Genomic DNA, 14682 nt, shown 5'->3' with positions numbered 1-14682 from the left:
CTGTTCTTTTACCCAGAAAAGAAGGCGTGGTGAACTCTCCAGACCAGGGAACTGGAAGATCTCCCCAAAACTCCTTTGGTACACGCTGCAGGGCCAACGATTCCTCTGCTCTGCCCTGTCGGCGCTGCTTTGTCTCATCCGGGTCCCCAGAAACTGTCAGTGAAAGCCGGGGAATAAAATCTCTGAGCAGTTGGTTGGGTTCCAGAGGTGACCCTACTTCATTCAGCACTGAAGGGACACAGGAATTGCTCTCTAACACCTGTACATCAGTTCTCAAAACTTTTAACTCTTTTTACATTTTAGCAGACAAAGGAATTCCTGTCCATTGGTTTACCAGTTCTCTGCAGGAATTCTTCTTCTCTCTTCTATTGGCTCTTGATCTCTCACTTTGCATGATGCTTAGTCCACAATTTTTGTCCTTTTCTTGTCTTTTCCCTAGATAGGGAGAGCCTCAGTAACTGTCTGTGTTAGTTTTGTCTTCGTCTCTGGTTTCTCTAAGGGTCTTTGTGCTCAGATGCAGCATTTCCAGAGCAGTGAGAGGGTTAAATTGGTAGGAGAAAGAAACGAATATAGGATGAGGCAGAAGGGAGTGGTGCTCCAGCACCCTGGGAGGTTTCCTAAGGACAAAGCCCAGACCTTATCCAAGATCTGAGCTGGGTCTGAAGCTAAAACAAGTATGACATGGCAATGACATGACTGATGAAGGGTTTCCTATTTCAAAAACTAAAGTATCCCAGTCACAGTTTAAGATTACAGAAGCCCCAGTGCACAAGTTCAGCCCCCTCATTTCAAGCCAAAATTTGTCCTACTTTAATTTCTGCATCACAAATGTCGACTGTACAAATTCAACAAATTCCCCTAAAAAGACCCCCGAAAATTCACGTTGTGAGACCCCCCCTGGTGCAGCCCGAGCTCCTGCCCAGGTTCAATCCTTCCCAAGCCCACCGTGGTTTCCTCCAGCTCCGCCCAAAATCACTGTTCATTCCACTCAACTGAAACAAATTAAAGTCCTTTCTGTCATATCATCATTTACCTCTTTTCACCTCTTTTCTCATTTCTCTTCCCGAGAAGCAACCCTGTCAGCAACAAGGGGCTGAAAAAAAACCAACAAAACCACTGCAGAAGCTCTTACAAGGCAGCAAAAATGACAAACCAGCACAACCCCGCAGCAGACACTCAAACCAACCCCATGGTAGCAAAAGCCTCACCAAACCCAGCTGTAAAACTGTGACTTTTGGCGTTTATTCTCCCCTTCCCCTTTAACGTGCCACGTTTAATTAATCAGGTGGTCATTGCAGCCCCCCCAGAGACAAGACCATGATGTGGGGGCTCAGCCCTGTGCCAGCCGTGGCTCACTGTGGGCAGGGAGCACCCACCACCCCGAGTTTGGCAGCCCAGGAGCTGCTCTGGAGTACTCACCTTGGCAGGGCAGCTCTCAATATGTGGAAGATTTTTCGCTAGGGTGTGTTTAGTCATAAACTAGGAAACTCTCCAATAAAAGTAATTTTAGTTGATGGCTGTTCTCCAGCAGCTTCTCAGTGTCGTTCCCAGGGCATCAGGAAATGTTGCTTCCCATTGGCTGTCGGGGCTCTCCAACGCTTCCCATTGGCTGTTTTTCGATCCCCCCCGTCTTGGCTCTGCCGTGTGGATGTGAAATGATATATGGGGGGCTCGTGGGTCTGGTTGCCTTCCTCACTTCTGGGTGGTTTGTTCTTCCCGAACTGGGCAAAACCGATTTTTGGACTTTTTGTGCCGGAACTCTGTCCCCTCCTCCACTCGGGCAAAGGGATTTGGGGCCGTTTTTTCCCCCTTTTCGGAGGGAAATCGGGTGCGTTTGTGCGCCGCGGCTGGCAGGGGATGCGCAAGAGCCGGGAATTCCCGCGGACATTCCCGCGGACGTTCCCGTGGACATTCCCGTGGACATTCCCACGGTCCTGTCCGGGCACGGGGCAAGCGGCCCCCGCACTTTTGCCCCCCCAAAACCAACTGTGGGGGCAGTCTCAGAAACCAGGACTTGGTCCCTTGAGCACTTGGAGCTGCACGAGGGGGGCAAAGGATCCCCCGGTGCCCCCCCCAGAACGGGGCCGTGTCCTGTCCGATGGGGCTGAGGGGGACAAAGGGGGTGTCAGACAAGTGGGGAAAAAAAACCCTAAATGACCGGGGGGTGTCAGCTCCTCCTGCCCTGCCTGGTTCTGACCCTTCCATGGCTGCAGCATTTCTGCCACCACCCCATCCCTGAGAGATGCTTCTTGGGGAAGCAACACCAAATACCACCTGTCACGTTTTAACCTCACCCCCTAAAAACCTCAATCAGAGGCTTTTTGAGTTAATTTAATAAATTAATTTGATTAATTTAATAATTTTCTACCATTCGACCCAACCCTGTGCATGTTCCTGCACCTCCAGGTGAGCCCCCCCCTCCTCCTCCTGGCTGGGGACAGGACCCCTTTCCCCAGGCACAGGGGAGGCTGCAGAATACAGAGATATGTTTAAAAAAAAACCCAAAGAAACATAAAAGGCCCGGTTGGTGCCATTTCCTGGGACCGGACGCGCGTTGGTCACGAGGTGAGAAGGTGTCCGAGGCTGGTGTCGCTCTCGGGACACGCCAACGACCTCCAGAGCCACCATGGCTGGGGAAATGGGTCATGCCAATCTAAGACATCCTGGGAATGAGCCTTCCCCGGCTGAGAAATGTCCTGGTGAGTGTATTTTGGGGGGAAAAAGGCTTATTTCAGGCCCTGGGAAGAGTTTTGGGTCTGTTACCTTTGGGGTCCCTTCGATTCTCCATCCCCGCGTTCAGGTTTCCAAGCTCACGGAGTGGCCTTTGAAATGGGGTCTGGGCTTGTCTAGAGCAAGACAGGGACAGGAGAGGCTGGAAAATCTCCAGAACTGGAAGAGTTTTGTTTCCCAGACCCTTCACTTGGTGGCCAAAAGGGACCCCAGGAAGCCCCAGGGGAGCCACCACCCCTGAGAGGGCAGGGAAGGGGCTGAGCCCCGTCCGGACCCCGGAGGAGTCGAGGGCTGGAGGGACCTGTGACCACCAACTCCCAGCTGGAAACTGAGCCCGTTTGGGAGTTCCCAGGTCCTGCCCTCTGGCACTGGGTCCTCGAGGCTGCTCCTGAGGCTGCTGCACCCCCTGAGCCCCCCAGTCTCCCCCGGGGGTGCTGCCCTGGCTCAAACCCTGTCAGGGAGGAACTTATGGCTTTGGAGGAAGCAAAGCAACCAGAAACTTCTGCTCGAACTCACAGCTCAGCAGAGGGGTTTTTTTTTTACTCCGAACCCCCAATCTTCATGTTTTTCTAAGCTTAAATGTGACCTCTTCCAGCTCCTGCCCTGTGCCCGTGGTGGCACAGAGTCCTCCTCACAGCCGGGGCGCTGGGGCACCTCGTCCTGCTGGTGCTGGTGGTGCTCTGAAATGTGAGTGGTGAGTAACCAGCTCTTATCTCCATCTCACACCCTGACCAGAGGCCTGGTAGAGGAAATCTGGGTTTGTTGCAGCAGTTCAGGCCCTGGAGGGTTGGTGCAGACACGAGAGCCAAGAGCAAAACCCCCTCTGGGCACACCTTTGGTGCCTTTCATTTGGGGGGTCAGGGAAGACCTTGCCCACCTTTGGGGGGTCTCATTCGTGACCTTTCCTCCTCTCCAGCTCCTGCTGGCTGCAAGCTGGCTGCCAACTCCTGCTGGCTGCCCCCAGGACTGGCAGCTCCGTGGGGAGAGATGCTACTGGCTCTCCAAGGAATCGGGAAACTGGAGTCGGGGCAGGAAAAACTGCAAAGATCAGGGCTCTGAACTGGTGGTGCTCAAGAACGAGACAAATGGTAAACAGGGAGGAAAAGGTTTGGAAAGGACCCTAAAGTCCTGGGGTTTTAGGGGGGCAGGGGAGCAAAAGGCTCCCAGCAGCAGGAGAGTTTGGGGTTCAGAGCACGGGGCCGCTCGTGTCCCATGGATTTGGGGGGTCAGGTTTCTGCTGTGGCTTTGCACCCCATGGAACTCCCCATGGAGAGATTTTTTTGGAGCAACTGGTCCCTTCCACGTCCCAGGAGAACGTCGAGAGTGTCACAGGCAGGCACCCGTGGTCGGTGTGGGTCGGGTTGAGGTCACAGCAGAAGGAGTGGACGTGGGTGGACGACACCCCCTACGACCCCCACAGGTGAGTGTCTGAGGTCTGGGGGGTAAAAAGCGGCTTTGATTCATTTGAGACCCCGATCCACGTCCACACATTGCTGGGGTCCATGCAAGGGTCTCTTATTCCTCTGGCAACACTCTGCAGACCAAGAGTCTGGGTCCTGGGGCACACTGGGGGCATGGGGCATGTTGGGGTTGGTTATGGGGTATTTGGGGTCACAGGGCACATTGGGATTGGTTATGGGGTATTTGGGGTCTTAGGGCACGTTGGGCTTGGTTATGGGGCAATAAACCCTTTGTCGTGCCGGTTTGGGGTCCTGCGGGAGCTGGATGAAGGGTGTGGGACCCTGAAAGGCAAGAGCTTGGATGTTGATGTCTGTGCCAGTGACCACAAGTGGCTTTGCCAAAAAGCCCCTTTCCAGCTCTCCCCGGCCACGGCAGGAGACGTTGGGAAGTTGGGATGATGCTTCCACCTGACACACTCGAGCAACGGACCCCGTGTGGTATAACAAAATCATTTATTACAGTTCTTTCATGGTTTATACACCCCATTACATCAGCAGTAAATTCCAGTCAGTAGCTTTTCTCTATATCCACTTTTTAGCTAAACATTCTCTACCCATGAGAAAAACACTCCCAAGCAATTTCATGCACACACGGATACATCTCACCACGTCTATATTCAGATTGCGAAGTTCCCCTTAAGTTTCTCCCAGAGTCACATAATCTCAGTCCCTACACTTAAATGTTATTTTTATGCTTTTACATTACTATAGATGACAATAAGCCAAGCGGCTCCATCCCTGCTTTCCTTTGCAACCAAACTGTCCTAAAATAAACACACATATTCCAACACCCGTCCCTTCCGTGTCTTCACTCTAAACCCACCCCACAGGATCCAAGAGTGATGGGTCAAACAGCCAAATAGTCCCGTCCTCAATGGGTGTCACCGACAGGTGGAAATGGTGGTTCTGTGAGTGCGACTCTGTGAGGGCAGTTCTGTGAGGGCGTTTTGCCATCTTGGCTCCCTCAGGGTGAACGTGCCCACCGCGGCACCCGCAGACATTTCCTCGGGCCTTTCCCCGCTCAGCACGGGGCGAGCGGACCCCGCAGCTCCCGCCCCGACCAGGACACAGGGACAGCGGTGGGGTCATACAAACTTTAATGCAAATGGAATAAAAGGAGAAGAAGAGAGAAGCACAGCGGCAGCACTGATACAGTAACTCTGCTGAGGCCACAATCAGGACATTGTACATTCACATTCACAGTTTCATATAGCTTTCAGCAATGGAAAAATACTTCACATGTGCACATTCAAGCACTATAGTGCTTGAATATAGTGCATACAGTGTTATGGATGTAGACTCCTAGCGTGTAAATATAAAGTAAATATAACTAGAGGATGAGGAAGACTTCTGGAGAAAGAAACCCCTAGTCCACGAAGGCACAAATCCACTTTCACATCATGTCCCTGCAGGTTCACCTCCTTGAGACCAGCTACTGAGGTGAAAATGACAAAAGGCACCGAGGTTACTGAGGTTGTGCTGAGAAGAAACCCCCCCCGTCCTGTTCCAGCGCTGCGCCGCTCCATCCCCCCCTCCTGAGTCTCCCTTTCCAGGGAGAAACAGATGGGGGGGATGGAGGGGATGGACAGGGGGAAAACGGGACACTAGGGAAAAAAATTCCAACATCTCTCTTCAAACCCAGGACAATATTAAACAGGGCAATATTAAACAGGACTGGGCCCAACGCTGATCCCTGGGGGACACCACTGGTGACCGGATCCCAAATGGATGCAGCTCCATTCCCACCACTCTCTGGGCCCGACATTCCAGCCAGTTCCTAACCCAGCACAGAGGGCCCTGTCCAGGCCATGGGCTGCAGCTTTTCCAGGAATGTGCCCTGGGAGACAGTGACCAAGGCTTTGCTGGAGGACCTTCAAGGTCCCTCTGGATGCCGACCCCAGGGAACAGCTGGAGCTGTGCCAGGGCAGGGTCAGGTTGGGTCTCAGGAAAAGAATCTTCCTCCAGAGGCTGGTTGGGCACTGCCCAGGCTCCCCAGGGCAGTGGGCACAGCCCCAAGGCTACCAGAGCTCCAGGAGGGTTTGGATGATCCTCTGGGGCACAGGGGGTGACTCCTGGGGATGGGCCTGGGCAGGGCTGAGGGTTGGACTTGACGATCCTTGTCAGGTCCCTTCCAATACAAGATATTTTTGAGATATTCAGCGAAAATTTCCCAGCCAGACAACTGAGATGTTCCCCCAGCAGTTTCAGTTGCAGTGCTGGCGTGGAGCTCCCTCATCTGGCCGGAGATTTAGGTTGAAAGTCCCAGTTTGGGGTCTCTTAATTTCCCCTCCCACAGGACGAAGTTGTCAGGGCGGCTGCAGATCCAGTTCTTCTCCGTGTGGCACAGGGACGAGCTGATCCACCAATAGTACAGGTACCCACAGGGTCCCTCACCCCGCACCTCAAACCTGCAAATGGCAACGGGACCAGAGTCAGAAAGGGAAAAGGAAAAGAAGGAAACTCCCCCTCAAAAAGAAATTAAGAAGAGTTGGGATTTCCCCTCCGGCAGAGAAGAGCTTTGGCTGGGGGGGGGTCTCTAATTCTCTGATCAGGGTTGGGGGGCAGCGACCTCGGCCCATCCCAACCCCCCATGGAAAGACAGGAGCTGCCTGGACACGGGGCAGGAGAAGGTGCCCATCCCAGGATGGGGCATCCCAGACTCCAGGAAATCCCTGGGGCCCACCCCGGGGCTCCAGCACGGACACAGGGACCCACCTGCCGTTCAAGGCCGTGCCATTGATCCACTCCCAGCCGTTATCCCTCATTCCCAGCCCGATCCAGTGGTTTGCTTCGCCTTTATAGCGCAGAAGGAAGGCCTGGAAGGCAAAGAAATGTTGGCTTTGGCCAGTCTTGCCTTCCCCACCTCCTCTTTCCCTCCTGTGTCCACCCCCAGCCAGACCTGGGGCTTTTCCCAAGGGGTTGGCTCCCGGCTCCAGCACTGGCAGCACTTTGGGGCCAGCCTGGGGGGTTTGGGGCTGGTTTTATCCTCTTGGTTTCCCTGTGTTTCCCACCCCGGTGCTGCTGCAGAGGCTCAAGCCCAGTCCTCACCAGTTCATCCCAGTCCTCACCAGTTCATCCCAGTCCTCACCAGTTCATCCCAGTCCTCACCAGTTCCTCCCTCGTGCTTATGGTGGCCAGGGAAGCTCCCAGGGCCTCACACCTTTCCTGGCCCATGGTCCAGTTGCCCTCAGGCTCAGAAAAATAATAGCATTTTCCTTGGAAACCAGGTCAGGTGTCTGGGCACACGTGGGAGAATTCCGGCTCAGAGAACTGGCATCTCACACTGAGAACTGAAACACAGAAAGCTGAGTCAGACACGTGGGCAGCCCTGAAAAGCAGCAAAATGGGATTGATTCCTTGTTGGTTTTTTTTTTTTCTAGCAAAGGAGATTGGGGGATGATTGTCTTGGGAAAAGGAATGTTGTGACCAAGCGAGGAGCAGGTGCCTGGACCAAAGAGCAGGAAAAAAGGGAGTCACCCACTTTGGGAGCCTCCCTTGATGCCAGGAAGGTCCTGGAATCCTCCCCGTGAGGGTGCCTGGGTGGGACTCACCAGTCAGTGCCATGAGCAGGCTGAAGGTGAGGATCCCCAGGGACACACTCAGAGCGAGAACAGGCACCTTGGGGGATGTTCTCCAGTCTGACTCGGTTCTGTAGGACCCTGGGGCAGGAAAGAGCAGGGTGAGGATGGCCTGGCTCCTCTCCCCTCTGCTTTGCCCTCCTGTGCTGGACCCTCAGTCCATCCCCAACCCCACCCAGGCCCATCCAGGGACACCTCTGGGGGCTCAGGAGTCCTTCAAAGCCACTGATGTGTTTGAGGCCCTGGAGACGGATCTTCAGCCTCCAGAGGTGAATTCCACAGCATGGAATTCAGTGCAGCTGTGCCTGGGCTGCTCCACACCCACCCAAAGGCTCCATCCCCATCCCACTGGTGCCGCCCCGGAGTGAGATGCTCTTCCTACCCTCTGCCCTCCCTCGGAACGTTTGGGGTTTTCCCAGCATTACCCCATTTGCACTGTTTCTCTGGATGGCCGTAGGTGTACAATGTTTCTTCCTGGATTGAAGAATTTGGCTCTTGGATTCCCTTCCCCATCGTGGCACAGAAGTCTCAGGGCCCAGGGCTGACATTCCCTGGGCTCTGTGGGGTGGATGCATTCAGCAGCCTGGGGTGGAAGGAGAGGAGAGGCTGAGGGGACCTGCAGGCAGCTGAGACCCCCTGGGCCACAGCCCAGCCAGCCACAACAGCCCCTGTGGGGTTGGCACTGGCTCTCAGCGTTATCTTGGTGCCAAGGGGCACCATCGGACAGGGCTGAACCCACATCTGGGAGAGGAGGCAGCACAAAGGACAGAGGGAGGGGAGGGGAAAAGGTAAGGAAGGGAAAGAGAGGGGAGGGTGAAAGATTAAAGAGGAAAAAACAACCCCAACAAATTAAGCAGAAAGGAAAGAGAAAGACAAGTTTAAAAGCACTTTAACTATTAAATAAATAAGTCATTGAGAGCTCGCAGGTCAAAGGCAGCTGAAGTGTTTGCAGGGGACAGGAGCCCATTCAGGGCTCAGAAGAGGCACCGAGGGCTCGGAGCACAGTTTGTGCTTTGGGGGCCCTTTTGCAAAAACACACAGGGTGGAAAATAGCCTGTGACAGTTCACAGCACCTGTTCTGCTTGGGTTTTCTGTTTGTGGTTCCCCACAAGCTTGTTTTGCTCACAGGAAACCCTGCTCTGGTTCCTTTGCTCACAGGAAACCCTGCTCTGGTTCCTCCTCCCGTGTTGCAGGAGCACAACCTGGTTCCCCAGACCCCAAACCAACAGGGGCAGCAGCTTTTGGTCCTCTGGGGTCTTGTGTAAGTTATTACCAGCACCAAACGTACCAACAGAAGCTCATCAGGAACGTGTCCTGACAAAACAGCAATATTTCACTGCAAAAGTCAGCTCTGAAAGCTGCAAAGGGGCAGGTTTGATTGCTGGTGAATAGATGTGAAAAAAGCACAAAGCAGTTCCCTCAGAGGGGATTTGCAGGAGGAAACTCAAGGACCTGCTCAGATAACAGCGTTTCCAGAGCAGTGGGAGGGTTAAATTGGTAGGAGAAAGGAACAAACACAGGATGAGCCAGAAGGGGGTGGTGCTTCAGCACCCTGGGAGTTTCCAAAGTGACAGGACAAGGGGCAGACCTTGCCCAAGCTCTGAGCTGGATCTGAGCCCAAAAGTGGGGGAGGGATCGTTAGATATGAAGGTTTGTTATTTCAGAAACTTAAATATCAGGTGCCTGGAGCTGCTTGACATGGCAGAAGTCTCAGTGCGCAAATTCCTCCCCCTCATTTCAAGCCACAATTTCAGTCCTGCTTTAATTTCTGCCTCACAGTGACAACTGAACAATTCAACAAATTCCCTTAAAAAGACCCCCAAAGGTTCACCTTGTAAGACCCCACCTGGTGCAGCCCGAGCTCCTGCCCAGGTTTAATCCCTCCCAAACCCAATTCTGAGCCAGAAACCAGTGGGCTGGTGAAGGTTTTAACATTTGCAAAACTGAACTACCAATTTGAATCTAAAAGAGACCCAGTGCAGTTACTGATTCACCCACTCCCACCATCATTTTTGCTCCTTTATGATGACTAATTTCTGCCTCCCAGTGTGACTGTACAAATTCAACAAATTCCCCTAAAAGGACCCCCGAAGGTTCACGTTGTGAGACCCCCCCTGGTGCAGCCCAAGCTCCTGCCCAGGTTCAATCCCTCCCAAGCCCACCGTGGTTTCCAGCTGGTTCGCTCCAGCTCCCCCCAAAATCACTGTTCATTCCACTCAACTGAAACAAATTAATGTCCTTTTTATATCATTATTTACCTCTTTTCACCACGATTTTCTCATTTCTCTTCCTGAGAAGCAACCCCTGTCAGCAACAAGGGGCTGAAAAAAACCCAACAAATTCACTGAAGAAGCTCTTACAAGGCAGCAAAAATGACAAACCAGCATACCCCGCAGCAGACACTCAAACCAACCCCATGGTAGCAAAAGCTGTAAAACTGTGACCTTTGGTGTTTACTCCTCCCTGCCCTTCAACGTGCCACGTTTAATTAATCAGGTGGTCATTGCAGCCCCCCCAAAGACAAGACCATGATGTGGGGGCTCAGCCCTGTCCCAGCCGTGGCTCACTGTGGGCAGGGAGCACCCACCACCCCGAGTTTGGCAGCCCGGGGGCTGCTCTGGAGTACTCACCTCGCAGGGCAGCTGTCAATGGGTGGCTGATTTCTCGGAACTGAGTCTGTTGAGCCACAGACAGGACGGGAGTCAAACACAGAGGCGTGGTTTTCAGTTTACAGCTCTTTGGCTGTTTTGCTGTTCTCCAACAACTCTCAGTGTGGTTCATTTTTGAAGGAACAAAGTCCATTTTTTGCACCTTGCTTACTTACAAATATTTAAGAGTTCCCAACCAAGGGATCTGTGATGGGCTGGCCCTGGTTGGTGCCAGATGCTGCTCTGTCACCCCCCTCCTCACCCGGGCAGGGGACAGAATTATTCCAAACTGTCACCTCGTGAAAGCTGCACAGTTTGGAGCCAGAAGAAATGAGAAGCTCTTGGGGATGTATGACCAGCATTGTGACATCTGAGAAACCCAGGGGGAGGCTGTTGGCTGAAGGGGTCCCACGTGGTTGCTCATAAGGCTGGGATGGAGGCTCTGCACTTTAAATACCATAAAAGATGGACCGGAATGCACCCAACCAAGCACAAATATTGACATAATAGTACTTATGACCTTGTTATACAGCCTTTCATTGCCAAGGGGAATTATTTCCGTGAAGAAAAGCTCAACAGTCGTGATGAGGGAAGTGGGGAAAGGTATCTCAGGATTGTACCCAGTGGCTCCTGCCCCGGCAGTTTGGAGCCCAGGGGCACCGAGCGCTGGCACAGCCCATTTGTGTTACTGCTTGTAAAATGTGCCGGGGACTGGCAGGAAAAGCAGCTGCGCGCGTCGAAACTGTTTCCCGGCATTTCTTGGCTCCGCGGGGGCGTTAAAATCGCTGCGAGGGGTTCCCACCGCCCACGTCTGAAAGAGCCGCAGCGAGCGTGGGAACAGAAGAAAAGACAAGAAATAGAGTAAAACAGAATAAAAGGCTGCACCGAGGGGTCCCCCCGCCCCGTGTCACTGAACGGGCGGTGTCGGGGGTGGCCAGAAGGGCTGCGCCGAGCGGGGTGGGAGCTGTGAATAAAATATAGAAAATAGAATTAAACGTGACAGCAGAGCCGCGGCGGTGCTGCAGGAGCTGCCCGGAGGGACAGACAGACCCTGCCTTGGCTCGTGGGACCCACCCCCTGTCACTGAAGAGCTGCGACGAGGGGCGGGCGAGGAGCGGCGGCGGCGAAAGAGCCGCCCCGGGGCGGGGAGATGGGGGGGTTGAACGGAAAAAAAAGAGAGAGAAGGCAATAAAAGACCCGCACGGGGGGTGACCGAAACAGCGGCACCGGTGGGAGGTGGGAATCGGGGGGTTGTTCGCAACCGGCTCCCCCGGAAAGTGAATTTTACAAGTCATTTTTAGTTTTTATTCTTTTCGCAGTTCGATTTCTCCTCCGCCTCCCCCCGCCGCCCTCGCCTCGCCCACCCAGGGCGACTTTCCCCGGCCGCGGTCCTGCCCCTGTCCCGGAAGCTGTCCCGTGGGTGCCGAACCCGCGGGAATCGGGATTTTCTCCCGCATTAACGGTGGGTTTTGGGTGCGATGGAGATTCTCAGATCCGGGCGGACTCCGTCTGGCAGATCCACTGCAGCCCCGTGTCGCAGGCGCGGGGGTCGATCCTGTCCCCCTTGAGCGCCCCGCAGGCTCCGGGACCCTCCCCGAGGTCCTGCGGGAACCTGCGTGTGCGGGAGGGGGCCCGTGTCATCCCCGGGGGGCCCTCGGGGGACAGGGGGGTGCCCACCCCGACCCCCCAGCGCTCCTCACCGGCTCCAGTCCGGGCGGGAGCCGTTCACCCACGTCCAGCCCATCCCGGGCGCGGGCACCGAGAGCCCGATCCAGAAGTGGCGCGTGGGTTTCCTCAGGGTCTCATTGAGGGAATCCTGGCCCGGGGAAAGGGGCAGTGGTGGCGCTGCCGGGCCGGGGATGGTCACCCTAAAATAGGCTCCGTCCTCACCCCGGGACCGAGCCAGACCCATGTCCCTCCCCCCGGTCTGCCACGGGCACCGCGGGGAATGAGGGGTGTGATCCCAGGCTTCTGGGGAGCCCTTCGCCCTCCCCTGGGGTGCCTCCAGCCCCTCTGTCCCCTTGGTCCCTTCACCAGCTCGTCCTTGTCCCACGGCATCGCCATCGCGGCCCCGCGGTCCCCGCAGTCCTCCCGGCTCCCGTGCCACGAGTTCATCCTTTCCGAGACCCAGTAACACTTGGTCCTGCCCAGCATCCAGCCCACGGGGCAGAGCCTGCACCCCTCGGCCTCTGTGGGACAGACAGACAGACAGACAGACAGATGGACCCTGGCGCGCTGAGGTACCGTGGGAGGACAGGGGGAGGCTCCAGCCTGGCTTAAGTTTGGGGAGGGGGCATCGATGGGACCCCCGGGGGGTGGGGGGTTACCTCGCAGGGGGCACAGGATCCTCCTCAGCTCCCTGAAGGTGCCGTCCAGGCTGGCACAGGGGGGTCCCAGGGAGGTGTTCCCCCACCCCGAGGTCGCCTCGGGCTGTGCCCTCTCTGCCACCCACCAGGACACTGGGACAGGAGGTTGCCCAGCCCGGTCAGGGGCACTGGGGGGGGTGGGAAGGGGCAGAGGGGTCCGGGTGCCCCTTCCCACCCCCCAAACTCACCACACAGCACCAGGGACAGCGCCAGGGCAGCCGTGAGGGCCCCGAGGAGGCAGCGGGGACGGTGCGGGGGGGCTGTGGTGGGGACCCCCCGGGGTTCTGGAAAGCCAGATCCTACAGCTGGGGGGTGGAAAAGAGCACCCATCACCTCCTCACCCACCCAGAGCCCGGGGCAGGGGGTCCTGGGGCAAAGCACCCTGGTGAGACCCCCCCCAAACCCCTGCAGCCCCCCCTGCCCAGGAGCAGGAGGAGCTGGGTGCCCCCAAAACATCCCTCTGCTCCCTCTGTTGGGGGGTCCCAGCTCGGAGGGTGGGACAGCAGCCAAACACAGCCTCGAGAAAACCCCCCAGCCCCTCCTCCCTCAATTCCTGCCTCAGTTTCCCCACCCTGAGCAGCTCTTGGGGACCCCAGGGGTGACATCACCCCACCCCCAGCACCCCCCCCCGAGTCCCTCTTCCCCCCCCGATCTGGGGGGGGCCAGCAGACACGACCCCCCCCAGTACCTGCCCCCGGGGAGGACGGGGGGCTCCCCGCAGCCCCTCGTTTCCTCCACTGCTCTAAGGCCGTGTAGCCGTCCTGGTCCTCCATGTCCCGCCGCTCAGCGCCGGGGACCCGCAGTGGTCACAGGAGGAAGGGACAGGAAGCCAAAGCGCCGCTGCCCCCCCGGGCTGGTGTGAACAGGCAGCGGGTTCGGAGCTTCCTGTACCCAAACCAAAGCCCCACAACTGCTGGGGGGACTCGTCCTGACGGTCCCTTGAGGGGTGGGGGGGTCGGGGGTCTGTGCCCAGAGGAAGGAAACCCACGGGAAGGGACAAGGAGGACAAGGAGCCACAGCACGAGGTGCTGGGAGAGAGAAACCACTCCTCACACCCCCCTCCTAAAAATGGTGAAAATAAGAGATCAAGGTGTTGATCGAGATCTCTAAGAGATAAGAATCAATAAAATATCATCAAAAGGAGAGCAAAATGAGAGAATTGCTGAATAAAGCACCAGTTCTGTCCAAAAATAGACGCAGTTTCACGGAGCTCATGCCTGGTTTTCCCAGCCATGTCTGTAGGGTAACATCGGCTCAGCAGGAAGCCCCACTTCTCTTGACCTCTAATGAGGAGCAATTTTATTAGGCTAATTAGCCACTGATGAATTAGTCCCTGATCTCCTTTTTTTCTCTGCCAGGCACAGGCCAGCCCAGGCTCCGCAGGCTGCAGGGCTGCTGCGTCCTGCTGGGGCTTGACCCATCGGTTTTATTTGCCCCAAAAAGGGAAAACGGCCCCGAATCCCTTTGCTCGAGTGGAGGAGGGGGAGAGAGTTCGGGCAGAAAACTCCAAAAATCCGTTTTGCCCAGCCTGGGAAGAACAAACCACCCAGAAGTGAGGTGGGACCTCCCAGCAGCCCTTGTGTGCCGTCTCCCCCCCGAAGCCCTCCCCGGGGTGCTGGAGGGTGACTGGGCACACTGGGAGCACTGGGAAGGGGCTCAGCCTCCCGTCACCCCCGGGAGCTCCAAGGCTCCGAGAGCCGGGATGGAACGCGGCGGAGGGAGAAGGGGAAGGGACAGGGCTACCGGCGCTGGACGGGGCACGAGGGACAGGTGGGGAAGGCAATAAACAGTAAAACGATGACGAAAGAAAAAGCTCGGCGGCGGCGAAAGGGCCAGTGAGTCACACACGTCCCGTTTCACACCCACACGGCAGAGCCAGGGAGGGAGATCGGAGAACAGC

The 14682-nt window shown here is 56.0% G+C and overlaps 2 protein-coding genes and 1 pseudogene across 8 annotated transcripts; 1 reads left to right on the top strand and 2 right to left on the bottom strand.

The window, feature by feature from the left end:
• Nucleotides 1-2408: 2408 nt before the first annotated feature.
• Nucleotides 2409-4848, top strand: LOC113997796 (annotated as a pseudogene).
• Nucleotides 4849-6390: 1542 nt separating this feature from the next.
• Nucleotides 6391-11464, bottom strand: LOC113997800 (C-type lectin domain family 2 member D-like). Of its 6 annotated transcripts, XR_005566500.1 has the most exons (7): nt 10399-11464; nt 10027-10089; nt 8194-8351; nt 7742-7849; nt 7299-7480; nt 6906-7006; nt 6512-6598 (listed from the first exon to the last, which is right to left on the bottom strand). XR_005566500.1 is itself a non-coding variant. In XM_039389410.1 (5 exons), the coding sequence occupies exons 3-5, from the start codon at nt 7362-7364 to the stop codon at nt 6439-6441; spliced, it is 327 nt and encodes a 108-aa protein (XP_039245344.1). In that variant the 5' UTR covers nt 7365-7480; nt 7672-7849; nt 8194-8585; the 3' UTR covers nt 6391-6438. The 6 variants fall into 6 exon arrangements, 5 of the variants coding, with proteins under 5 accessions (XP_039245344.1, XP_039245343.1, XP_039245342.1 ...); XM_039389410.1 differs by lacking the exons at nt 10027-10089; nt 10399-11464 and having other exon boundaries at nt 6391-6598; nt 7672-7849; nt 8194-8585; XM_039389409.1 differs by lacking the exons at nt 10027-10089; nt 10399-11464 and having other exon boundaries at nt 6391-6598; nt 8194-8585.
• Nucleotides 11465-11721: 257 nt separating this feature from the next.
• On the bottom strand, nt 11722-13635 carry LOC113997801 (killer cell lectin-like receptor subfamily B member 1C). Of its 2 annotated transcripts, XM_039389399.1 has the most exons (6): nt 13471-13635; nt 12971-13087; nt 12744-12875; nt 12451-12605; nt 12117-12232; nt 11722-12028 (listed from the first exon to the last, which is right to left on the bottom strand). In XM_039389399.1, the coding sequence occupies exons 1-6, from the start codon at nt 13553-13555 to the stop codon at nt 11905-11907; spliced, it is 729 nt and encodes a 242-aa protein (XP_039245333.1). In that variant the 5' UTR covers nt 13556-13635; the 3' UTR covers nt 11722-11904. The 2 variants fall into 2 exon arrangements, with proteins under 2 accessions (XP_039245333.1, XP_027595730.2); XM_027739929.2 differs by lacking the exon at nt 12744-12875.
• Nucleotides 13636-14682: the final 1047 nt, after the last annotated feature.

Source organism: Pipra filicauda, unplaced genomic scaffold (assembly GCF_003945595.2).
Source record: "Pipra filicauda isolate LSUMZ 115617 unplaced genomic scaffold, ASM394559v2 scaffold725_size179387_pilon, whole genome shotgun sequence".
NCBI classification, from domain to species: domain Eukaryota; kingdom Metazoa; phylum Chordata; class Aves; order Passeriformes; family Pipridae; genus Pipra; species Pipra filicauda.
The sequence above is the reverse complement of the archived record's forward strand: the minus strand, read 5'-3'. Positions and strand labels throughout refer to the sequence as shown.